The sequence below is a fragment of the Diadema antillarum genome, unplaced genomic scaffold (assembly GCF_040938485.1).
Source record: "Diadema antillarum isolate AM-2024a unplaced genomic scaffold, OU_Dant_1.0 seq00000063_RagTag, whole genome shotgun sequence".
Taxonomy (NCBI): domain Eukaryota; kingdom Metazoa; phylum Echinodermata; class Echinoidea; order Diadematoida; family Diadematidae; genus Diadema; species Diadema antillarum.
Window position 1 is genome coordinate 1011999 of NW_027271166.1, and position 27593 is coordinate 1039591.

General features: G+C 38.5%; 1 protein-coding gene across 1 annotated transcript in view; it reads right to left on the bottom strand.

The window, feature by feature from the left end:
* Window positions 1-505: 505 nt before the first annotated feature.
* The window catches only part of LOC139725878 (uncharacterized), a 35660-nt gene continuing 8572 nt past the window's right edge, over window positions 506-27593 (bottom strand). Inside the window, exons 2-3 of the mRNA XM_071636954.1 lie at window positions 5499-5786; window positions 506-675 (exon numbers count right to left, since the gene is read on the bottom strand). Of these exons, the coding sequence (XP_071493055.1) occupies window positions 527-675; window positions 5499-5751 (402 nt within the window). The 5' untranslated portion in view covers window positions 5752-5786 and the 3' untranslated portion in view covers window positions 506-526. The remainder of the gene's footprint in view (window positions 676-5498; window positions 5787-27593) is intronic.

Sequence of the window (27593 nt, forward strand, 5' to 3'; positions counted from 1 at the left end):
TGGGTCAGAAAGATATATGTCACTTATTACGATGTTTTCTATAGTGCACAACAAAACACTTCCTTGAAAATATTATATTGAGACAATTATATGCCGAGCCAGGTTTTCCATGAGGTGCAGGGGATTATTCTCCTTTTATCAATGAAAAGACACTGATTACTTTTGATATCGTTGGTTGATTTCACTCAACTTGTCCAATAATGAGTGGCTGTTTTCTGTTTTGGTTTTTCTCTTTAATTCACCATGATGTAATCATCCTGTATCTACTGATATATGTAACTCCCGTTATAACGAAGTCCTCAGGACCGACAGTGTGTTTTTTTGTTTTTTTTTTTGGCCGTAATATCGAAAATTCGTTATAGCCGAACAAAAAAAGCCTTTAAAAATTATAAATGATTTGGGGGACCTGAATTTTTACTTCGTCGTAACGAGAGTTTCGTTATAACCGTATTCGTTATAAAGGCGGTGCACTGTAATGAAGAGATAATTGATTACCGTTGATGATTTTTCTTGTCGGATGATTTTATTATCTCCTCCTGCCAACACGGGTCATAAAGTCCAGGTTATTCCGCACCGCCTGCCTGTTCCTCAGCGCCGCTAACGAGTCCATTTGATTACGTAACGCATCGACGGCGGCCAGGCGGAGCCCGAAGTTCACCTGTCTTTTACCAAACTCTGTTTGACAAACGAGAGGAGGGGATGGAATTCAATTTGCTACAAATGTTATCATATTCATGTATTTCATCTTTCATTTCTTCATAGTTGATTATTAGCGTTGTAGTAATTTGTCAACCTTTCATGATGTGCAACATAATTACAATGAAAATAGAAATTCACGTAGATAAGGGCTAGACATTAGCGATGACCCGATGGCCTGGTGTCAATAGAAAATCTACGTCAGGCCACGAAATTTCCAAAAAGTGTCTCTTCTCGTGGCCCGATCGGGCAACTAAGATTCAAAACGGATTGTAATGTTACCTTTTATTTCGGTCCAGTACTTTTTTTTTTTGGGGGGGGGGGGAGGGCAACTAAAATTTCAGATTACAAGATAGCAGTGGTCCGAACTGGCTACCGGATGGAAAAAAGTCAGCGTCAAGCCCTGCGTAAATAAAAACATCCCGCAAAATTAGAAAGGAGAGTCGATTGTATGTAACGCTTTTTTTTTTTAAGCCGTAGGGTTTATGTGCAAGAAACTAGAGTTTATCGACGTTTCCCATGTAGAGGGTTTCGTCTTCACATGATGGTATGTAGGTCAAAATCATAACCTGTTTTGAAATAGAATGAGATCAGTATACCTCTAAAACCAGCTGCTTCATATGCATGTTCATAAGTGATACTTCAAATTAAAGATCCTCGTCATTCTTCCTAACCTATCCATGTTGTCTCTCCTTAATCTCCTTTGAAGATCGTTTTCATGGCGGCAAACACTAAGACTTTCAAGACAAATAGCTTTGCATTTCAATAATCATTGCAATGATGGACATAAACTCTATTATGACAACAAGCATGAGGTTGATGTGATGATGATGATGATGATGACGCGTTACTATATGAAGCGATGGTGATTAGAATAGTTGTCAAATTTACCACCACTGCCATCAAATATAGGAAAATTGATGAACCATCAATTTTGTGTAAGATCCACTAAAAGTGTAGTTGTTCGATAAACCTGGGTGTTGTACGATCTGAAACAAGCCTATACATCCTCCGAAGAATGCGCACCACACAAAACCATGCACATACCGTAAGACCTCGAGCAAATAGTATGTAACAAAGCCTTTGGCGCAAAACGAATTAAATCAGTTCTGACTGTTGATTCACGTAGCCTCAAAATTATCCCACAGAGCTTACTAACCCTGATTAAAAGCCTACATAATCGAATCTGAGTAGGAAATCAGAGATATTTGAAAAGACGGCGCCTTTATATAAAAAAGCAACAACAGCAACAACAACATCATCACACACACAAGTTAAGCCGGAGAAGAAACCGCATCGATTCTGCAGGACCTGCTTCGGTCTATCTGATTTGCCTATGACAACTACTCCAAAGCGATAGCAGCCCACAAGAAGTGCCCCCCCCCCCCCTTGTGTTTATGCTTGAACAATGGGAAAAGGCCTCGTCTGCGGAATCTTAAACCATTCAAATCAAACTGTTTTATGTGTTCTTGCCTTCAGTTTCTTCGTCATTACGTGTGTCCCTTTTGTTTCCATATGGAGTACCTTTACAGGAAGTCCTTACTTCAGAGGCATCTATGTGTGCTCTGTCTCGTAAGATGTCAATCGTGATAAAATATGGCGCCTAACGATATAATAAGATTCATGATTATGTTATGGGTGCCTATGTCTGTGTTACTGGCCAAGTAATATCTGACCAGTGTTTCGTTGAGTGTATTTTGTTTTCTTTCTTTTCTTGGGGGTGGGGGTGGGGTACGTTATTTGAAATTAAACCTACGGGTAAAACAATCAGTGCAATTTGTTTCGCTGCGGCTAAGATCTCGCATTTGCGCCATTTCTCGCGGGAAAAGTATGAGCGGGTAATAAAGGGTTTGCGATGATCACTAATGGAATATTCATCTGTCGCACCTCGACTTTCTTCTCATCTGTCATGCAATGTCAACACGGATTTGCACATTCGGTGGTGGTTGGTTCCGCGCGCGATGTGTGGAGAGCTTTAAGCTGTTGTCTCCAGGGCGCAAGTATTAACATGATTAAAGATCATGGAGGAGACATTTTCTTCTTCTATTCTTCACCTGGGAGGTATAATACGTTGTCGTATGTTGTTTGATTGTTAGGACTGGACAAAATGTGAATGTCATACCAATAAGAAGATTGCATTCGCAATGTTCCGACAATGCACAAGTATTAAAGGTTTACCATTGGGAGCAGTGATTTAAAAAGAAAAAATGTTCAAAATATCACATTTGATGCATATATGTGTAGGTCAGTTGTATTACAAAACATCCTACCATGTACAAACTGCGCAATAATATAAGGAGATATTACTATTTTTCTCACTAAACCATTTTTGCTGTAGACGGTTTAGTCTAGAAGCATTTTTCCGATAACTTTTGTTCACGATAACTTTAATGTAGATTTAACAGTACACTGCAAAAAGTCCGGTGTTAAATAGTGAACACCGAGCTGGTGTTAAATTTTCAGTGCTCATTAATGGTGTTAAAATTAACACCCCCGGGTGTCATTTCCAAATTTTAAACTGTTTTTGAAGAGTTTCTTAGTAACTGCACTTCTTGTTGATTTTTAATTTAAACAAGGCGATCAAGAGTTTTACATTAAAATACTAGATTTTTGAAAAAATGTGAAAATAAATTTACACCAAAGTAACACCAGCTGGTGTGGTCTCTTATTGAAGCTGGACGGGTGTTAAACCATTGATATTAACACCAACAAATATCAAATCAACACCATGTGGTGTCATTTTTGAATTAACATCAGTACAGTGTCAAAATAACACCAGATTTAAATTAAGTCAAATTAACACCACGAAGTGTCAGGTGAACACTTTTCAACACCATCACAGTGCATTCTTAACACCTGTGGGTGTGGTCCTTTATTGAAGTTTGATCGGTGTTAGATTTAACACCCGTGGTGTTAAATCTAACACCGATGTTTTTACAGTGTAGTTAACATTAATCATACTGATTCAAATTTTTACATTGGTTGTTTCTATCCCTAATTCACATTTTAGAGCTATTTTGAAGCACTGAAGCTGTGTTTTTGTTTCACCTGGAAATGGTGAATAATGCCTTTAAATTTAGAAGATCATAGTATCGTTTGCGGTTTTTTTTTTTTTAATATTCCGTAATCAGCTTTTATATTGGAAGAATTTATCATATTATGTAGTATCGAATAACTGAAATTGATTGGCCGAAGTACACACATATCCCGTTTCCGCTTCAAATTACAAAAGTAACCAATAGCTGTGATTCTAAAACAGAACCGCAATTACGTTACTCCTATTTTCTCAAATAATGAATAATTGCATCCATCCTGATATATATATATATATATATATATATATACATTTGACATAGATTTCTTCTCATTCTACAATGACAATGGCTTCACAAGACTTATCAACACGTTTTGTTGAAGTTTCGTTTTAAGTCAACTCACCGTCAGCATGCTATGGGTCAAAAAGTCATCAGTTTGCAAACAAAGAGGTTACACATATTGCGTTGTCAAACACCCACTTGAGTACGAGTTGGAGCACATGACCTTCCATGTGATATCAAAACACGTTTGGTTATGACATATCCTGCCTAACCTGTAATTAGGAAAAGTTGAATTTAATGCCTCGTAAATTTCATAACGATTTTTTTTATGATTACTTTTCAGGAATCATTATCGTTACCAATCCAAATTGTTTTTTTACGCAGGAAGCTCGGCCCGCTGTTTTCCCGGAAAATGTAATAGGCGAGGGAGTGTCGGGCAAATTACGAGCGGATATTCGGTTACGTCTAGGTCGATATGAGTGGGGAAGTGGGTACTTCTCCAACATATTTCCTTTGCCTTTGTTTGGAAAAAAATGGGAGTAAAACATAAGAGCATTTAGACGGGGCTTTCCAAACAAGAGGACACTCCCTTGCCTGCGTCATCATGTTGTTGCCGCTCGGCTGGAAACTGAAGCTGACGATCAATAAAGCGTGGCGCTAAGCTGACTGACCTTCCCGACCGTTTGAAGTGTCTGTCAATCCGGTCATTTTGAATTTATGGGTCGATATATTCAGCCTCATTCGTTTCCTGTCATGGTAACCTCAACAAGCTTTTCAGTGGAGGAAGTTGATGAAAAATCGGGTCGAGAGAGAGACTTAACACTTTCGAGCCACCTCGTGTGTAATTACCTTCCCTCCCATAACAAATCTTCTCTTTAATCATATCTCCTTAGTGACTGCAATATTTCTCAGTGCATCGCACAATGTCAAACCGTCATAAGTGGGATGTACAGTATAAACATGTATGTACGCCTCATGAGTGATTATCAATGTAAATATTGTACATTTTATGTGTATGTATGTGTGTGCTTGTGTGTTTATGTGTCTGTGTATGTGTTCCACACCTGACAGAAATCATTGTTATTGAAATGACAGGTGAAATGTGCATCAACCCTATAGACGGATACTTTCCCTCTATACTATTCTACAGTTACAGTTCGTTGATCCGAAAATGAAATTAGGTTCGCAATCACTGAGGTTTGTTTGTACGCACTTTTTTTTTGCTAACCCTCTCTTTACTATAAAGTCTGTTTTCACAATATCAGTGGCACAATAACATAACCGGCACTCAATAGGTTAAACACTGTTAAACCCGATTCTTTCTATTTAATTCATAATCGCTGACATTCTTCCGCCCAAAAACACTGCTCTATTTTTGCTTCTGTTAAAAGTATTTTATCTTTTCATTCAATTTCCCAGTCGAAACTGTTGAAGGAAGTGGATGATATTATTGATACGTAAAAATGGTTCCTAAAGTCACCGTACCATGATCGGAAACCAGCCTGCGGGAAGCCAGATTCTGAAGGTATTTGCTCATAGATTTGTAGTTCATCGGCGACCGCGCCACGGGCTCGGCGACGACCTTGCCGGCGTACCCTCTCTTCCACTCGCTGTCGCCCTCGGTCTCCTCGTCGGCGTCCGTATCGTAGAGCATGAAGCACTGGCCGAGGGATGGAAGGCACGCGAGGAGAACGGAGAAAAGGGCGAGAAGTAAGACGAGTCTCGATGAATCGTTCATGGCTGGGTGTGACTCGGCTTTGCAACCGTCGAAACCTGGGAACAGGGAAATGAGGAAACGTCATGGAATCATGCTATCACTCACAAGAAAACTATGAAAAAACGGACTCATAAAAAAAAAATGTATATATATATATATATATATATATATATATGCACTGCAAAAAGTCCGATGTTAAATAGTGAACACCGAGCTGGTGTTAAATTTTCGGTGCTCATTTATGGTGTTAAATTAACAACTCCGAATGTCATTTCCAAATTTTAAACTGTTTTTTGAAGAGTTTCTTAGTAACTGCTTTTCTTGTTGATTTTTAATTTAAACAAGACGATCAAGAATTTTACATTGAAATACTAGATTTTTGAAAAAATGTGAAAATAAATTTACACCAAAGTAACACCAGCTGGTGTGGTCTCTTATTGAAGCTGGACGGGTGTTAAACCATTGATATTAACACCAACAAATATCAAATCAACACCATGTGGTGTCATTTTTGATGTAACACCAGTACAGTGTCAAAATAACACCAGGTACAGTGTCAAATTAACACCACGAAGTGTCAGGTGAACACTTTTCAACACAATCACAGTGCATTTTTAACACCTGTTTGTGTGGTCCTTTATTGGAGTTTGATCGGTGTTAGATTTAACACCCGTGGTGTTAAATCTAACACCGATGTTTTTACAGTGTGGCAGAGGGGAAGGGAGGTAGAAGGGAGAGGAAGGAGGAGGAAAAAGAATATGATGATGATTACAACTGACGGACAATCGCCCTTCATCGAAGTATATCTTCAAAGATTATTCAGCATCTGACTAATAGCCATAATGATGATGATGATAATAATAATAATAATAATGATAATAATAATAATGGCACACATACTCGAGTGGGACTCAAACCCCGCGACCTCCTGATTACTATATAGGCGTCATTTTAGACTGGTCCGATCCCTTACGCCGTAACCAGTAATCTTTATAAGATATGAACTGACTTTCTCGAACAAACTCCGACCGGAAAACGACAGGAATAATGAAACCGCTTCAACTCTAATCTTTTACTGATTTTGAGTTGAAAACAGAAGAGAAAAAGACTGAGAGCTTTAATTTTGACTCTGTTAAAGTGTTGACATCTATGATAATGATTCACGACAATTTGCTCCTCCACCACACCCCACCACCTGCCATTCAAAGAATCTCGGACAGAACTTTTTTCTCAGTTTTATCCAAGTTTTTATCCCATTCATTTGTTTATTTATTATAAAAGAGCCAGTGTTGAGTGTGGTTGAGGGGGCCGCGGTCCCTGGGAAGAGTCCCTAACATTCCCTCCTGGAAAGAACACACTGTGCCACAGTGTGAAACATTGTTAACACACTGTGGGACCCTGGAAAGAGCACAGTGTCCCACAGTGTGAAACATTGTGAACACACTGTAAGACGCGGGAAAGAACACACTATCTCACACTGTGAAACATTGTGAACACACTGTGGGTCCCCGGAAAGAGCACAGTGTCCCACACTGTGAAACATTGTTAACACACTGTGGGACGCTGGAAAGAGCACAGTGTCCCACAGTATGAACCATCGTGAGTACACTGTGAGACACCATGTTCTTTCCAGCAGAGTTGTGAGTAATGCTAGGCTCTGGGGATCGACGATTCATTCGTTACCATATTTCTTTGTCTACATAGGGATACATTCTCCAAAATATTGGCTAAATGCCTGATGAAAAAACTAGAAAAGAAAATGAAAATAGAAAATTCGTGTGTCCCTCTTGCAACCCTGCAAATAAGATTACTTTCATTAGCTCGTATATCGTAGAGGTAGGTAATTTAGATCTTTCCTCAGAATGATAAAACTGGAAATTTCTTTATAATGGAGGGAGAAACAATAGTTTTTGTATTTAATTCCAGTGAATTTATTATGCCCATCCCCCCTGAAAAAAAAAAAGTCAATCGTTATTCTCCATAGAAAAGGTGAGCGTATCATCCAGTGACATGGGGTTAGCTTTGTTCTTTTTATTTATAAACTCTTATGTGCATTACAGTAAAATTCATTCACGATCTAATGGTCAAAGACATCATTCTTCAACAATGCAAAATTTCGTGACTTTTGAAAAAGGTATATATGACCTTTAAATCGAGTATATTGCAACGAGAAAGCAAGGACTCAACGAGGTGACACTGACTTGCAGCCTCGGAGGGATAGAGGGCGCTGAAACCGGACTCTCTCTGCCCGTCACGGGTCATTTTCTTGCAACTGGTATCTACCTTCGATCCTTCTCCCCAAAAAAGTGTGTCAACGTATTGCGAGGCTGGGGATTACACTCAACTGTGCACATGGTGCTCGTTAATCATCCCAGAGAAGTATCGATGGCACACTTCCGGCTAGTCGCGCCGTATCCATGCGACTTGAAGACACACAATCTACCCTTTAAAAACATGACATATCTACATAATCGTAGATGTTGCGCGAGTAGGAGGTTGAGTAGCAGATAACACACACTGCTGTTGCTGCCTATTCCACTTTCTTGTGATGAAAATGAATGTTTACTCAACATTTCACTCTCACGAAGGAGGTACTGGGCTTGCTAGAATACCTCATTGGAAATACAAAGAGTGCACCAAGAAAATAATATGTTCTCTCTCTCTCTCTGTCTCTCATTATTTTGTAATAAACCGTTGCTTATTTTGTTGACTGTATATGTGTGTTCTGTTTAAAGTATGTCCAAGGAGGTTCTTAAATATACTTCCTTGGTAAGACAAAGGAGAGGTCTGGCCTCGTGAAATCTTCAGATTTATCACATAGTTTACTGCTTGTTATCAAGTTCGGAGGTTCATGTTCCCGCTTGATCGTTTGGACCACCTTTCCGCTCTCCACTTCTTCACCGACCTCAAGCATCCTCCTATCCTCTCATCCCATATTTCTGTCATCCATTTGTTCTTGCGAAGACAAAGTGGAAATAAATTCAAATGAAATAAATATCACACCATCATTATTCCATTGAGCTAACGGAGTAGCGCAATGAACATGCAATTAATGCAATTAATGATTAAGGGCGGTGAGTTGGCTCAGTCGGTAGCGCGTCTGCCTCACGATCTTAAGGGCCCGGGTTCGAACCCGAGTCTGGACTGAGCAACGTTGTGTGTAATCATACCGTCCCCTCTAGCAAGAAGCAAAACACTCTGTCTCTTGGATAGGACATAAAATGGAAGTCCAGTGTATGAGAGAGTCACAACTCATGCACATAAAAGATCCCACTTCATTCATTCATCGCAAAGAGCAGGATGTTTAACCCGATGAAGTGGTCCCACCTCACATCCAACTGGACTCAATGGAAGGCCATCTTAACGTAGCTTAATATGGGCTATCCAGCCATCTTCTCAGATGGAAATGAACAAACAAACAAACAAACAGGCAAACCAGAATGACATGAATATGGTGTCATGAATACGCATTTGTACAAAGGGGTGTGGCCTGTTCGGCCCACATTGAAGAGTTCAGTGATCGAGATTGGGACGATGCCGCTTGAGGCGAGGGAAGAATAAAGTTTTCTTGTTACTTTAAGTACATTATCATGGTGGTGGTGATTTGTTTTATTGTCAAAATGTGTGACATGTTGTTGTGCCACCAGAATTTCCCTCCCTTCCGTAATAATGGCAATTCGGTCATCAATAAATTCCTTAATCACGAACGTGGAGTATCTCAATGGCGATATACGTGTGTGCCATGTCATCAAGACGAGCAAGATTTCGTTGGGAAGGGCTGTCATGTGCTGACAACACAAAAGTTCGGGTTACTTGTGGGGAAAATCAGACTCTCCATCCCCATTGTTTCATCTGCAAACAGCTGAAATGGCATCCTTTAACGAAGAAAAAAAAAGAAAGAAAATATTTTGCTCTTCTCAATTTAGCGCACTATTTTCTTTCCAAACGAAATACCAAAAAAAAAAAAAAATAGCATGTCAATCGTTTTGATTTTCCTCAAAGCGTTGCGGTAAAATGTGTTAATCAATCGATTTCAATCGCGTCAGCAAACGTTCTGAATACCGAATAGAATCTGTTTCCTCCGCGTGACGGGTAAGCTTGGGACTCTCTGTTTGTTTGCTCCCGTTCTGCTGGTAAGATGGTATCAACAAAAGGAAGTATTTTTGGTACATTGTATCTCGTAATTTGCATGCAGGCCCACAACTGAATGAGGTATTTGCCTCTTCTTCTTTGCGCGGTTAATACACTTTTCTCACAGAATACCTTATCGGTAAATGTAAGTCATTATGAATCATTCCGTCATCGACATGTTTAAAAATAATACCGTCTTCCCTATTTTGCCAGTGATCCAGGGCAAGCAACAAACAATAGAACCGAATGCCACCTTCCTTTTCTTTTTCTTTTTTTTTTGTGGGGGGGGGGGGTTGCTGTTCTTTTTATTTTTTTTTTTGGGGGGGGGGGCTTTTGGTTGGTTTTTGTCTAATGTGTGTGTTTTTTATTTTCTTTGTTTGTTTGTTTGTTTGTTTGGGTTTTTGTTTTGTTTTGTTTTGTTTTTAAGGGACTACTTCTTTTCTGTATAATTACAGCGTATATGTAACCAGCTCATTACGAGCAAGAAGTGCGTTAGGAAAGCGAGAGGCGGTGACCGGTATTTTCATATCCTGTGTATATATAACTCCTGACTACAGCACGAGGAAGATCAAGATACTTTCATTACAGACAAATTAAAGTAAGGGGTGGGGAGAAGAACAATATGTATGCCCTCTGATATAATTCATCGCCAATGTTTTCTACATTGATGAACTCTGAAACACATGTACATTAATTGAACGTACAAATAATGTAGCTCAACATAAATCATCAAAACATCAAAACAAAAAAATCCTCAGCATAGTGGGAAACCATTGATAAAACTGAAGGATCTTTATTTAAACAAAACTGCAGGTTATTTTCAAACATAAGGGATGACTCCATAGTGAAGGAATAATGTGTTTAATCAGGGATTAGTGACTGAACAAATAAAAACGAAGATAAAATATTATTAAAGAAAAACATCATGACAAAGTAAACTGAAGCCTACGTGTTCACTTCAATTCAATTCAATTCAATTTCATTCTATTCATTTTTTTTTTGTATGATTTACCAGTGAAATGTAGTAATTTTTCGAAGACAGTCATAAGGCGTACTATGCATCGGAGTCGTATACGGCAGGTGGTCGCTATAGACAGGTGGTCACTAAGACAGATTTGACTGTACTCAATGAGAAAACTGTCTCATAATTATGCTCTTAGTCTCCCCGAAAAAAAAAAATGAAAGTAAGATATTACAGGAAAGTAGATGCAAAAGATTGGTATATTCTTTGTCATCATTATCATAACTACCCATTGCTTGACTTCGAACTGTCAAACCAAAGACTAGACTTTGTAGAATAAACTCCTTTATAAAGCATGATATTATGCACATCTCATAATATGAGAGATGCTATCACCCCCCCCCCCAAAAAAAAAAAAAAAATGTCTATTCAGACTTTATGTCAACATCACGTTCTGATCATATCCAATATTCAAGCCCAACTGTCGGTGTTCGGAGAGCCTCGTTTACCAGATGAAATCTCGACGTTGGCTCAACGGACCAAGGAGGCGGGTGGAAAAAGCCGGTTCTGCTCCTTTCAGACAAGAGAGAGTAATCAAGTGTAATAGAACCGAACACTTCATCGTACAACTATAGGCATTATAAGGTTGCAGATAGATCAAATTGTCCGGAGAGGGTGGGAGATGTGAGCTGTTAGACACAGCATTTAAAAATGGGATTTCAAAAAAAAAAAGAAATTGGTCTGGAGAAAGAAAAGAGCAATGTACGGCAGTGACAGAAAGAGAGAGGGAAATAGAGTAAAAGAAAGACTTAATACGTTTAGATTGTTAAGTTTCCCTTATGCTATTTAATCCATCGATCAAGCTCTCATTGTGGACAGGATACTTCACTTGTCATACTCGTATAGGCTACTTTAACCCCCCCCCCCCCCCTTCCCCTTTCCCCTTTCAACATCTCCTAGCTCTTCCGGAATCGAGGAAAGAAGATCCGAGGTAATTACAGGCATCACTCAAAAGATCTATCCCTAGGGTGCGTCGTACCGATTATCCAGACCGTTCCAGTCAAGAGCGCCCCCTGGCGAGCCACAGTTCGATGATCTCATAAAGAAAGAGGGAAGAAAGACAAGAAATCTCCGCCTCCAATGTTTAGAGAACTGATCAGGTGCGGCATTAGTGGCAATCAATACAGCCATCACGCTATTATGGCTCTAGTTTAGACTTGAAGAATCAAAGAATCATTTTAATCCTTTCATTGAGCTTTTCTTCAATTCACTATAATTCATTAATTTGTGCATGTATTCATTCATGTGTGTGTTCATCTTAAAAGAGTAATATCGGGTAAGCCAAAGTGATTGATTAAATTTCATTCAAAATATTGGCCTTCAACGATGAGAAGGATTATGTCACGCATATGTCTGGCTTCTCTCTCGTGGCGAAATCTCATGCAATCATAATGCAATGGTCTGATTTTATACAAGAATTGGATTTGTAGTCTTGGACTTTGTCTGAAGAGTACAAGAAATTCTTCCCCTTTTTAGAATCTTGTAGGGTCCTACATGCTTGTAAAGATTGTTTAAGCGGTAAACATCTCTCACACAAAGTTCCTTAATAACGTCATATCTTAGCACGCTCATTTCGACTTGGAGGCGACGGTCACAAGATTTCTCTGTTCTTTTATGTTCGTCTTAAGGCATGTAAGGTTTGATTTTGTTCTTGGTGGAAGAAATTCTTGTCGCTGCCATTTTTGTTCCCGTGACTGCTGCAGGACACATTCCAGATCACGTCATCACGTTTCCAATAGTTTTAGGGTTTTCTTCACTTTTTTTTGTTGTTGCTTTGTTTCCACTTTGGGTCATACTGGGATTATTGATTATTGCAGGTGGCAAAAGGGAGAAGAAAAGAGCCTGGATGAGGAGACAGATAAGTGGTCGAATTTACACAGACCAAAAGTTGAAATCAGACTGCGGGAATCATTCGTGAACTAATGGCTGGAAAGAAAACAAACATTATTGCCCCGTAGGTGGGTAAGCAGTAATGTTACTTTTCGTTATTCAAAGTGGGTCACCCAATAGTTTTTTCTTATTGCAACAGGAGATTACACCACAAAACGAGATTTAAGTAGAAGCAAAGGAAACACATCTTTATCCCTTCCCTTTCTACCCGGCCCCGACATGTTATTGCAGCCGAATTCCAAATTCCACTTATAAGAAGAAGAATCATGGGGGAAAAAATCACTCTTTTTTTTTCTTTTTTTTTTCTTTTAGTAGTGACGCAATGAATGGGTAACGTGAAACTGGCCTCATTTTGCTCGGTACATGCCTTAATACCGCCAGGATATGGAGCCACGCGGCGCGTTGCCAATTTTGCGAATCAATGATGATTTGTCACGACTTTGTCCGACTATTCTACAGAATGGAAACAAAAAGAAGAAAGAAATATCGACAGGGCAAGAAGGTATAGGAAATTCCTCACGTTCCAAATTACGTCCTAACCAGAAACGGAGGTAAATCCATATTCATTTTTATCCTTTTTTTTTAACCACTGGAAATAAACGGGAAGTAACCATTGGTATCAGTGAAGTGATGATTGCCTGAAGTCTATTATTGGTGAGAATATAATACGAAGTTTAATACTAAAGCCACTCTACACTGCAAAAACATCGGTGTTAGATTTAGCACCGTAGGTGTTAAATTCAACACCGATCAAGTGTCAATAGAGGACCACACCAACAGGTGTAGAAAGTATGTTGTGATGGTGTTGAAAGTGTTCACCTGGCACTTCGTGGTGACAATTTGACACTGTAGCTGATGATATTTTTGACGCTGCGCTGGTGTTAATTCAACAATGATACCGTATGGTGTTGATTTGATATTGCTGGTGTTAATGTCGATGGTATAACACCCGCCCAGCTTCAATAGGTGATTTCACCAGCTGGTGTTACTTTGGTGTAAATGTGTTCACACTTTTTTTTTTCAAAAGTTAAGTACTTTATCGGAAAATTCCTGATCGTCTTGTTGAAGTTCAAAATCAACAAGAAGAACAGGAACTAAGAAACTATTCCCCCCCCCAAAAAAAAAAAAAAAAAAAATCTGAGGTGTTAATCTAACACCACAAATGAGCACCGGCAAATCTAACACCAGCTCGGTGTTTCATATTTAACACCAGACTTTTTGCAGTGTAGGAGGCTCCTGACAAAGTGAAGTCCTATATTTCAAATGAAAAGAAAAAAAAACAGTAAGAGTAATCGTCATCATCATCATCATCATCATCATTACAACGATAGATCTCAATAATTCTAAAATGCTGACTTTTTGGGATGATAAAAGTCAAAGCGATGATTTTGATACCGAGTATTGCTCACTGTTGTTGACAGTAAGAGAAATGTGTATAGTAAGTGTTGACAGTGAAATCTTTAAGTAACGTGGAACCCGAACTGGATTTGTTGAGGTGAATGACGGGATATGAATTTCGCATTTTTTTCTCCCTGATATTTCAGTAATCAATATTTATTTACAGATGTGACAGTGAAACAACGGAAACGTTTTATACTGCAAAATCGATCGTATCGTTGTTTTGTAGCCCCCCTCCCCCGGTACCTCACGCCCACATAGCAAGCACAATTTTCCTGGGAGAAAATTTAAAAGTCTATACGCCATAAAAAAACTGTGATTTTCAATACTCTCCTCTTTTTCCCACGTGTGCAGACAGACGTCATTAAAAGGATGTAGCGAAAGACATTCAACTTATTTTACAAGAATCGGATACAAAATGCGTCAATTCAACTGGGAATCACCATGTAATTTTCAAAAGAGCGGTTTCATAAAATGCATTTGGATTGAAAAAAAATAATAAACTCACAATTTCTTGTTTTTCTAAGATGATTTATTTCAAGCGATGTAGGGAGAACTGATGCGTGAAGATTTATAAGTTCGCAATAGTTGGCGATTCGGCGCAATTTTACCTTCACGGGAGCTGTTCCCCCCCGGGGGGGGGGGGGGGGAGGGAACGATTTCGCCCTTTTGAGCCTATACGTGCAAGTGTTTCTCCACGCCGCATCAATCCACAGTGAATTATATTACTAGACAGGGATTCTCAAACGCCAAAGAATTATTGTCGTAATTTTTTTTTTTTTTTTTTTTTGGGGGGGGGGGGGTTCATTCCTGTTTTTCTTTTTAATTCTTTTTGTGGAAATCGTAAGAAATGTGATACTGATAGCCTGTAATTAAGTTGCATGAAACCGTTAAATGACTTTATTATACACAGAACTGCTGTAACCGTCGTAGATGCATGACCATAAATATACATGCTGTTTTAGTTTTCAGGTACCATATCATTCTGTGTGTTACGGTTGGAAAAACAGGATGGATAACATTTCTGTGTTTTGTTGTTGTTGTTGTTGTTGTTTTTTTTTTTTTTTTGCTTTGTTTCTATCGAAGTCACATTGTAGTCCGTTCGGGTTTTCTTCCAGGAATAAGATTTTATACGATGAATTATGGACAAAGTAATGTTTAATTATGCATTAAGAGATGAGCAACAAAACCGCAAGTTGATTGGACTAGTAATGGACTTAAACCAGCAAACTCTGTAATGCATGAAATGGTTTTTGTGTTCTTCATGTTTTCATTCATATTTCTTTTTCTTCCGTTGAACCTATTGCTCTCTTTACTTTTATCGAGTACGTCAATTCCAGTGAGATATCGGAGTTGAACTAATCGTATGTACTTGCTCGCAATTTCTTCGAAATAGTTTCTAATACACTTTTCTTTAAAAACAACAACAACAAAAAAGGATTGTGGCTTGTTTATTCGCTTTGATTGGACAGTGTCATTTGTCCTGCAAACTTGACATTTTCAGGAAGAGCATAAAATCAATGCCACGGGGTCAATAATGTCAATAAAATGACTTCTATACGCCGGTAAACTGTACTGACTGCCTAGTCAGAATCTCAAAGAGCTCTATACAAACAATGTCAGGGTTTTTTACCCGGGTTTGGACTTTGTTATACACACAGCCCTTGTCCATCTCTCCTAACTTTGACCTATAATATTAACGAAAGGATCGATATATTCCTGTCATCGTAAGTGTGTAAGAGAGCTCTCTATACCTTTTTTTTTTTCGGGGCCTGAGATTCGTTGTTTGTTTGTGCGTGTGTCTGCGTGTGTGTGTGTGTGTGTGTGTGTGTGCGCGCGCGCGCGCGCACGCGCTTTTGTGTATGTGTGTAAGTTGTTGTTGGATTTTTTAAATAATTTTTTGTAATTCACATGTATTGATCAGAAATGCTGATCTACTATTAATAAACTATTGAAATCAAACAATCTGTTTCGTGAATTTCGATAATCAATCGTTTTTCGTATACGTCAAAAGTCTGTAGGTAAAATGGCGTATCTTCTGCTTTAATAAATACTGCAAAATGATGGTTTGTATGGTAAACGTTCTAAAGTTGAATAGACTTTAAATTACATCGTAACTGATATATTCAGCATGATTGCTTCCGCCTTCGCGCAGTTATTAACAACGTGATCAGAATGTTAGGTTGGCGGATCATTTTCGCAGAAATTCATTATGTAAACAAACAACAAGATCAACGAATCCAACCTTTCAGCAGCAGTCATGGCAGTGACAATTCATGAACTTTAATCGCCTCTTGGCCTTAAAGTGACCGATGAAATTGCAAATGAAGTTTATGCCCTTTTGAGACTGAGCCCCTTTTACGTCTTTCCCAAACGTACGACCTCAACATGATCAACTCAAATATTAGCGCAACGTACGTGGATATAAGGCGGAATGCTACAGGCATTTTAGAGGGAATTAAGAATCGAAGTTGCCTTACGACATCTATGAATTTTCATGGCAATAACGTAAGGTATTAAAGCATAATTAATGGCAGTATCCTGCTCTATATACAGAGGAGAAGCAGCCAGAACAGTTTGATGAAAAATAAATGAGAGGAAAGAAAAAAGGGTAAAGAAGTAAGGATGATTTCAAAATGTGAAATCATGGCAGATAACTACATCCATGTGTCATGTGTGTTTGCAGGGGATATTATGAGTGAATGATTGGGAAAAATCGAGCCTGGTTTTAAAGCAGCGAAATCAGATGGACAAGCAAATACGCATAAGACAATAATGCTAATTCTTTCTCCCAATGGCATTTTTTTTTTTTTTTTTTGGGGGGGGGGGGGGGGTTCTCCCAAACCTCCGCCTACCCCATATTATGGCTCTTGTAGTAAAAATGTTGAAAGTCCTTCACGCTTGCTCAGTGCTAAGCACCGCTTGTCCGCACACGTACTCGCTATCAAAACGCAGTCACACCGAGTTGGGTCGGGGGAGGAGGTTTCAAGATTCCCGTGCCGCCGATCTTCCCTTAGGTCGAATTCGAGACACGTCAAACGTAGACGGTCTTTAAGGACCCATTTACAACTTCTAAAGAAAGGAAGAAAAAAACAAAACACACACACACACACACAAGGAAAACATGCGCGATCTTTCAGACACGAATGACCCAGAAGATTGTTGAAGCGCGGTTCGCACCATTTCTCAGCAAACTCTCAGCAGTATGGTCCCTGCAGAACCGACCTTTCTTGTTGCTATGGCAACGTCAGTGGGTCCAGCAATACAAGTAGAACCCGTTTGGACAGCTCGACAGCTCTTACATTCACACTGCATAACAGAGTAGACAGTTCCTCCTCCCCCCCCCCCCAAAAAAAAAACAAAACAAACAAACAAACAAACAAAAAACAAAAACACATCCATTTGCCTGGTTGCAATGCACAGTTGGTCAATTTGAAGATGATTTGAAAACAGGCCAATGGGGAAAGTAATTCCACTTAGATTTAGGAAGAGCACAATTAATGTAAAGTCACATATTTGCCAACCAAAGTAAAAAAAAATCATTTTCTGCAACAAAAAGTTCCCACCCTATAGACTTTTTAACGCAGTTTTCATTAGTCCTTTTCAACATACTTTTGCCAATATTTAGCTTCAGTTTCCACTAAAGCACGTGTGATTAAGATAGATTAGGTTGATCACGCATTCGTCAAACAGCTCATTATTGTTCATTCTATCCTGAAGACGGATTTCCTTATATAACATAGAAACAACGCTGCACACACAGGAAAAGAAGATGTAATCTCCTCAGGTATGTGTATACCAAAACGCCCGGGCATTTTCGAAAAAGAGTTTAAGGAGGTATCTATTCCACGAAACCTTGAAAAAAGAAAGCAAATTTTATATCCTATCAGAATTAAAACTATGTTGCAGATAGTCAATACACACCTTGCAAGCAAGTGTTCTTACGATATTTTAAAAACACCCACACTTTTGAGTGTCTTTAGAATATCGAAAATGCTTCATAATAATTATGACAAAGAGAACTGTTTTTTCGGAGGTCGCTATGAGTGTCGCCATCATGGCCCAGATGACGGTTTCCTGCATTTCTCAATAATTATTTCCAAGAGTGTTTATGATTACATGAAAAAGGAATCTAATGTAAATCACTTATTTAGCAAATGCTAATACTGGTTATTATTTCGATGAATTGAGCTGTGTCATAATATATTTTACCTTGCATTCATTGTGTTGTATATCCCGTAACCTCGCAACATGAATGTTGGATAACATTTCCATGGGTATCACATTTTTTTGTAATAATTTTTATGCATTATTCTCCCATCATTAGGCGAAGCTTAATATCAGGGTCTCAAAATGAATTAGTGAAATTAACACGGTATTTAGGTAAAAGGGGTTTTACTGGGGGATTAGCTGAAATGAGAATTAGCTGCGCATACCATTAGAATGATAACTGTCACGTTTCTTAGCTGATACACGAAGAGGTAGTATTATTTATTCTTACTTCCCCGGAAATAACTGGAATTAGCGTGTGGAAAGTCAGAAAACTACATGCATAGAAATCCTTAAATCTCCAAGACTCACAGAGTAGGAATTTGTAATCTGCTAAGGCAAGGAAGTACTATAAACATATTTCTTCTTTTCTTTCTAAAAGGTAAATGTGATTTGAATATTTGCGTGGGCTGTTATGACTTGCCTTCGATATCGCTGGGTTATTTTTTTCTCTCTCTCTTTTGATCGCATCAAATCATGAAAATACAGCTGTTTAAGGCTTCGTTTTTCTTTGCTCTACCTCTCAAATATGATCCAATCTTCAGAGGTTTGATGTTTCCCTTTTATATTATTAACAATTTAAGCAGACGTTGATTTGGAATTAAAGGAAGAAAATGAAAACAATGCCTCTTAAGAATTCAGAACATCAAACAGGGACTTTTCATCATAAAACTTTGACGACGTGGCTCTCAAGGTGGTGATCCCCCCTTTTTTTACCCTAGGACTAATCCTATTCATATTAAGAGTGAAATACTTGGAAAGAGTAAGACACGTGAGTCAACAAATTTGTGGAAAATTGGATGAATTTAAATCACCTAAGCCCTATACAATTTCACTGCCATCTAAAATCCAATTCATGATACCGAGAAATTGTTTGAGGGATTTGCCTTTAGAGCACTGTACACTCTATACAATCACAGACCTTCTTTTTGAATTTGAGCAGAGGAATCAGTCTGCTATGTGTTGTCCTGTAATGTGACGAACTGATCAAGAATACTATGTGAAGGAGAATCCATTGATACAGCCACGCTTTATGAGTTCAGTGACATTTTACGCTAATGACGTCACTGTCACATGTCGCTTGGACAGTTATTTTCAGGCGACCGCAGATTGGTTCGTATCCGATGTGTCATTCTAATTGAAACACTCTATCTACTTAATCCCACTTGATTTTCACGGATATTTTTTGCAGTTGTATTATTGCATTCATGTCAGTGTGAGATCTCCATGGCTTGCAATTGGATCTTAGAGCTTAAGCAAATACCAAAAAGGCAAAACGGGAGATCAATATAGAAAATACAATGAGCAGCTGCTTGCTTGTTTTCTTTCCATTTCGTTGATACTTTCTACTTTACAAGATGCAGTGCCTCGTTGTAGCTCTTTCTTCTCTTTCTGTTTCTCGGATCTCTCTCCCAATCTATCTTTATCTCTAATTATATCTCTGTTTCTCTCTCTGTATATATCTCTATAAAATTATGTTTCTATCTCTCTATCTCTATCTTTCTCACTCTCTATCTATCTATCGCTATCTCTCTCTCTCTTGACATATATCTGTATCTCTCTCCCTCTTTTTTTCTCTCTCTCTATGTATGTATATATATATCTATATATATATATATATATATATATATATATATATATATATAGCTCTAAATATCTCCACCTCTCTCTCTCTCTCTACTTTTCTCTATCTTTATCTCTTTGTCTATCTTTATCTTTTTATATCTCTTCATTCCCCCTTTATCTCTCTCTCTATCTCTCTCTTTCTTTCTATCTCTATCTCTATCTTTATCTCTATGTCTATCTCTAACTCTAACTCTAAATCTAGCTCTTGCTTGTCTTTACTTCTCCCTATATCTTTCTCTTTGTCTCTCGAAGTTTCCATCACATTAAAGTGGAGTTCACACTTTCACTTTCACGCCTCACGAAAACACACAGAGAGAAAAAACAAGAACATCAACGACAATAACAACAACCTGCATTATTTGACAGCCTTATCCTAATTGGGTTAAGGGCTCTGGCAGACGTTAGTTCACAGTTTACACCAGAGCATTAGCAATCTAAATGATTCGGCTTTTTCTCAAGCCATTATCGCCGATCGCAATTGACAGGGAACGTCCATTCCAACAAGCGAACAAATGAAGTGGAATGGCTGCTTTTTTTTTTCAACCGACTGATGCTGGCTCCTCGTTTCGCCTTCACGCTTTAATAATATGTTCGCTGATGTTTGCTTTAAATTGAGAGTGAAATCATGCAGATTTCGCTCCATGTGAGACAGCAGACTCCCACAGAAACATACCTCTTCATTATTCATACTCTTCAAAGAAATATAGAAATGTGCATTTAAACATCCACATTCTTATCGATGGATATTTACAAGAAAAGAAATGGGGATAAGTGACTTGCTAGAAAGACGTGTAAAAATGATGATACAGTGTATGTAGAAAGATTTTTCACATAATGTGACAAGCTTGATATGACTTAAATTCAATATCTCTGATAACACATTCTGCCAACGGCGTGCGGTTAACAATCTAATTTCCCCATCAGTCTTTGTCTTGGATTCTATAAAAAAGCAAAAACAACAACAAAAAAACAAACCTCTCGGACCAAGGGCAAAAAAAAAATGCATTCGTTTCACGTTGTATCTACTTACAAGATAACAAATTGATAGAATGACTGGTAGCTTAGGGATCTTACTCACCTTGCTACGAGGAAATTAAGTTTGTATCTGAGCTTCGGAGACACTTATCTGTAGCTGTTAGGGGGGACAATGTATTATTATCATTATATTCATCCGTCCACCTCGATATGCGGCTGACGGATCAGTACGCATCCTTGGAGTTCGATGAGGCATATTTTTTTTTGAAACAATTCTATATCAGCTTCTGGGCAGACTTTTGCTTCCTTCTTTCAGATAGATCTATAGATTGAAGGCGACAAGGAATGAATACGATGTGGGAAAGATGAAGCTCGTGGACGTCTTCTTTCCTGCTCCTAATCCACTTACATTAATTTGTCCTATCTTGTTTTGTTCCCTACCATCACTTTAATCACGTAAAGCCTTTTTCTCAGCATATGCACGCCTAGGTTTTAACATTTCCTTCCTGAGTTTTTTTTTTCAAGTGTTTAAACGCGTTCTCTCCCATCCCCCCCCCCCCCATTAACTGTGTGTTGAAGGCCAATAATTTCTAGGAAAAATACGTCGTTGTGTCTCTCCTCTTCGCTCCTTTTTCATTATAATTCGTTGAATATGAACAGCTATTTTCTTTTTTGTGACATTCGAGTGTCATCGTATTATCCTTTAATATTTATTTTGTACCAGACATTGCGATAATATCAAAGTTATATGATTTTTGTTCAACGGCAGGCAGTCCCATAACAAATTAGCGTCTGTCTTAGTTTTCCTTTGCTTTCTCTTTGTTCGATCAGATGCCATTTCGTTAAACGCTTTCACTGCAAGAGTTTAGTATGTGGGGCATATTTACTTCAAAAGGAGAGATTTCTGCAACGTCACAGGAAAGAGTACTCGCGGATAATCGTATACAAGTAGTATCGATTTATACTCTCGTTGTAATGCATGTTTCCTTCAAAGAGATAGAGAGATCAATGATTTTAACCTAGAAAGTAATTGAAGGTCTTGTTATCTGTCCCCCTTGCACAATTCCTCTCAATGTCGTTTTGATCAGGAAGTGAAATTCAACGTTTTAATAAGGTCGCTTGATAGGCTGGATCGAGTGATGTACACAGAGCTGAAGATTGTTGGTCTAGTTCTGATCGCTACTTTTCTTTTTTATGCGTTTTTGCTTCGTTTTGTCGGTGAGACGTTCACTTGTTTTTCTCTCTGGTTTGGAATTTCATATTTTATTCCTCTCTCTCCTTTCTTTGTGTAAACCCCGTCTTTCTCTCCACCCACGTGCTTATATTCATTGCATGAAATTAAGTTAAGAATTCAGAAGGACGTACAGAGAAGACAAACTAGCAAATTAAATCCGTATACCCATCCTAATATGACAATTTTCCTTGCGTCAATCACGCCATCACTTTCAGATTTGTGCCAAAGAGGAAATCAAAGAAAGGAGGAAGAAGATGGCGCAACACCTTGGTAACATGCTATATATTTCTCTCCTTTTTTTGGGGGGGGGGGATGAAGACATATATAAAATGACATGGTTGTAGCACACCAATATTGTTTTGTTTTGTCTTATTAATGCTGTTTACAGAAATCAGTACATATTTGTATGTATTGGTATATTATACAATCATATGTGTATATGCAACATGTCTGGGTACGTTATATCTATATCTTCCTCTTTAGCTCTATGTGATGCGGTCCCCCTATTCCAAGGCGTATAGTACAGACGATACTGTATAGGCCTACATTCTGTAATAAATTTTCTTCGAAAGTTAAAGTTCACTATGATGATTTCACTGACGTGAATTTTTACATCTCATTTAAAGGGGATGGCTAGTAACCGATCAGTGGGAATCAGTGGGAATGCTGAGGGATGATTGTTCCAATCCTTGTGGGATTCATTTAAGAGTACATTATATATCTACTGTTGTGTGAAAATTATTTGCTTCAGAACGGTCTCATATTCAAGTAATGTGCAGATTAATGCCCCGTCACTGACCAGGCACGCTAACCTGGAAACATAAAACTGCACATTACTTGAATATGAGACCATTCTGAAGCAAATGATTTTCACACAACAATAGAATATATAATGTACTCTTAAATGAATCCCACAAGGATTGGAACAATCATCCCTCAGCATTTCCACTGATTATATCAGCAACATTATACACATGGAATTTTGGGCAAACAACTGCAAAGTGTTTTTTTCGAAGACTTCCAAAACGCTGATTGCAGTTTGGAGGTCGCTTCGCTTTACCTCCACATCAGGCGTGATACTTCTGCATGGAAACAGATCGAGGCGAAACTCTAATCGCCCGTCGATACGTTGCTATGCAAGAATCCAATGGCAATCGATCGAGAATTGGAGACATTGCCCGGAGACGTTTAGAACCCAACTCCGCCACGGCAACATTATCACTCGAGAACAAAGCATTTTTCCTTTCTGTCATGTAAGACAAAGGTTTTTGTCCCCATGTGGAATTCTGCCGTGGTGGAGTCTTATGTGGACTAGATTTTACTGTGCATAATGCAAGAGCTTCGTTTAGTATACGCACTTATTTTCACTACTTTCTCAACAATGAGTTTAACGTACTGTACTTTCCTCCTCTATGTCCAAGTCGACAGTCAAAGAGAAATGCAGACAGAGTCATAAAGTTTCAAAAAGATTACCTTGTTTAAAAGAAAAAAAAACTAAAAGAAAAATAAGGGGAAGAGATGTGATGTGATGACATCAGAACTTGAGATCATTTATGTGAGAGTGATCACCACCGATTCTATTGTTTCTTGAAGTTATTTCAGACTTATTCTAACTGAAACAAAAATATTTTTATCTTAAGGTAATACATGTATAAAGGCCTACGTGTATAGTTGTTATATACAATGTGTGTGCGTGTGCGTGTGTATGTGTGTGTGTGTGTGTGTGTGTGTGTGTGTGTGTGTGTGTGTGTGTGTGTGTGTGTGAATATATACATTATATACATTCATTCGATTTCTACCATCAATGGGCTAAATTCTATTGTGGGTCAATTCAAACAGGAGTTGATTTCTATGTGGAGTTATGCGAGAATAAGTACTTCACTAACGCACCTGAAGGACCATTAACTTAACTGTTATCTTCCACTACTAATCATTGAATACTTAACACGGACTGGAATTCCATTTCGTCTTGATGTAAAAACAGCGACCGACCAAAGAGATATATCTAAACATATAATTTGATCTTCCTTCAAAAAATTAGTATATAATGCAGTATGGTTTAATGACTTTGTAATCAGTCATGCGCAACACAATGCTGTACAAATTTTTCCGAAGTCTGACGAAAGTCATTACTTGGAATATCTCTACAGAGGTATGTATATCAACATGTGCGGAGTCGATTTCACAGTTCCATTGTCAACATGCCATTGGATTTCTGAGGGCAGAATAGCCTCCTTTAAGAAAGAAAGAAAAAGTTCTGTCTCTCTTCGTGCTTAGTATACCAGGATGAGGTTTGCGTGATCATCAAGGTTGGTCATCAACTGGAACGCACATGGTTGGACGACGCAGTGATATGTTTGACTTGGCAGGGGCGGAGATTCATTAAACCTGGCGATGCGACTAATCAAACATGATTAAATACCAAGTGACGTCTTTTTGTCAACCCCCCCCCCCCCTCCCTTCTAGGGTTTGATTGATGCGGATTCGATGGACGAGTTTAACCTTTTGTGTTTAGATTCGTGTACCTTACAGGATGGGTTCTCCTCCACTTAAAAAGAATGATAGAATGGACTGACCGTTACATCTTGAAGTCTTTTTCACTGACATCATCACTGCTGCAGGACGTAGGCTCACTTCTATACGAATACGGTTCATTTTGCATCCATTTTGTTTGAATTATTATGTAAATTGTATGCATACTTATATAATCATCTGTCTGCATGTGTGTGTTCCTCTTTTGGCCCTTCGGACAAATCCTAATGACAATAATGATAATTACGGTGATACTCATATTAACGATGATATTGCTAATAATAGTAATGGTAGTGAAAGCATTGATAAGGATAACTTTCTCCTCCTTCTCCTTCTCCTTCTCCTCATCCTCCTCCTCCTTCTCCTTCTCCTCTCCTCCTCCTCCTCCTCCTTCTGAGGGTAGCTTCGAAGTTACCGAGGGGACCCGGTATACGTACACTTCGGGCAGCGTATAACCGGGTGCATTAAACAGTGGCGGATCCAGGCGGGGGCGCACCCCTTTAATTTTTGTCAAAACAAAAGAAATTAAAAGAAAAAATAGGAGCGCACCCCCCCCCCCTTGATTTTGTAAAGGCGCCCCCTTTTACGGAATTCCTGGATTTCTGATTTACGTGTGTGGGTGTGAATAGGGATGTACGCAAGTGTCGTTCATTTTTTTTTTTTTTTTTTTTTTTGGTAGAGTGAGCTTGTTTGCCAATTTGCGGGGTGGATGGTTTGGGTGGTCCTTGGCGAAAGAGACATGCTAAAATAAGGACGGGATAAAGAGCAATTTTTTTGGTCTTTTTCAGGGGGAGGGATGAACATTTGTTAACCCTACACACACACATATATGATTACTTCTTCTACCTTTTTTCTTTTTCTTTTTTGCACAAAGATATGGTAAAGGGGATAGGTAGGGTGATATGTTTAATATACGGATGCATGACTGTTACTATGCTGCATGCCTTTGTGTGTGTGCGTGTGTGTGTTTTCATTTTTTTTTTTGCTGAATTAATGAGTAGGCCTATGCCTACGAATGAATGTTCATCAAGCGGCATTGTTGAGTAGAAAACCAGTTGCTATAATTTTGTGTTTGTACGGGCGTCTGTGTAAAGTGTGGGTATGTGGGTTGTATTCGTTTCCTCGTGAGTATGATTTTGATGTTTTTAATGTTTTTTGATGTTATTCGAATGAATACTACTTCGGTGTGTGGGTTCAAGTGAGTGCGTGGGTGTGTTGGTTTGGGTGTGTGGATGTGCTGGGCGTGTGTGTGTGTGTGTGTGTGTGTGTGTGCACAATAAAGTTACAATCATTTGATTGAGAGAACTAGTTCATTTGATCGTTTTATGTAAAGAAACACACACACATATATACACACACACACACACACACACACACACACACACAAATAGACAGGTGTCTTGTTTAAAAAAAAAGACAAAAGTGGGTTATTATAGTGGTTAATGAATGAAGCAAACCGAGAAAATGCACTCTCTTTTCTCTAGGCCCGTCTGCACTCACGCCGCTGATGTCTTCAATGAATCAACTGACATTATTAGAACGTCTATAAGGTTGTACAATAAGCGCGTGATGCAAAGTGATTGAAAACGTAATTGCTCCGTTAACGTGCTGAGAATCTCGAGAAATACAAGTATTTTGCAATGCATTCATGTAGTGACGTAGGTGCAATTGGTGTCGCCAGAACTATACACGCGCAATTCTGCACAATCACCTCATTATCATTTCTCTCTCGCCTTTTTTGAGTTGTTCGGTTGTTGTTGTTTTTTTTTTTTGTTTTTTTTTTTTTTTTTTGTTTTTTTTTTTTTGTATCGGAAGCCGACTTCATAACACATTTTTTCCCTAACGCAGAATTTGATGGACGAAAAGCAATTACATTTACATACACACTTGCGCGCACACACAAACACGCACACACACACTATATGAACAGACATGGGTAGGGTTTTTAGTATCAACGGACACTAATGAGACTTCAACAACTTTGATTATATTCTTTCAGTTTAGTGAACACTGATATCACGCGATATCTCAGCACAAAGATTTTTACCCATATACCAATTTCATGGTGCAGCCGATATCTTGTGGAATTTGAAGTGACAATGAACATTAGGAGACTTGGAATTATCACTTGATTTGTTCCGTCCCTCGATCTGCATTTCCCCATTACAACCTGCCGTGTAAAAAAGAAATACTAGGAAAAAAGAAAGAAATGCTTCCGAGCGTTTTAAATTCTTACGCTATTCCACGTCACGAAAAACCTCACGAAAGACTTGGCTGATCCCATTGCAAAAATTATGGATTTATGCCTAGTTGAAATAGTTTATATGTCGGTGGATATATGGATAGGATCATTGGATAGGAGCATAATATCAAATGGATAAGATCATACATGAATAGGATCATATATGGATAGGATTACGAATGAATGAATAAATGAATCATTGATGGCATTCATCGACCACCGAAATAATTATAGGGGTCATAGTGAAACCGCTCTAGAGTAAAGACAGATTTTTTGCTTACAAATTTTTCTAACACATTATAGTAAGATAAATCTTTGACAATGCCCTTCATCTCTTTAGACATAGAATGTTTTCAATTACTCTCTCAGAAAAAAGGTTCAACTTAGCAACTTTACCAGTGTCACACTGGGATCGTCTTGAAAGGTGCAAATTTTGCACCTTTCAGAACTGTGAACACCTTTAAAGAATATCCCAATTTGGCACTGGTAAAGGTGCAAAGTTGAACCTATTTTTCTTAGAGTAAAACATTCTTAGGTCCAGAGAA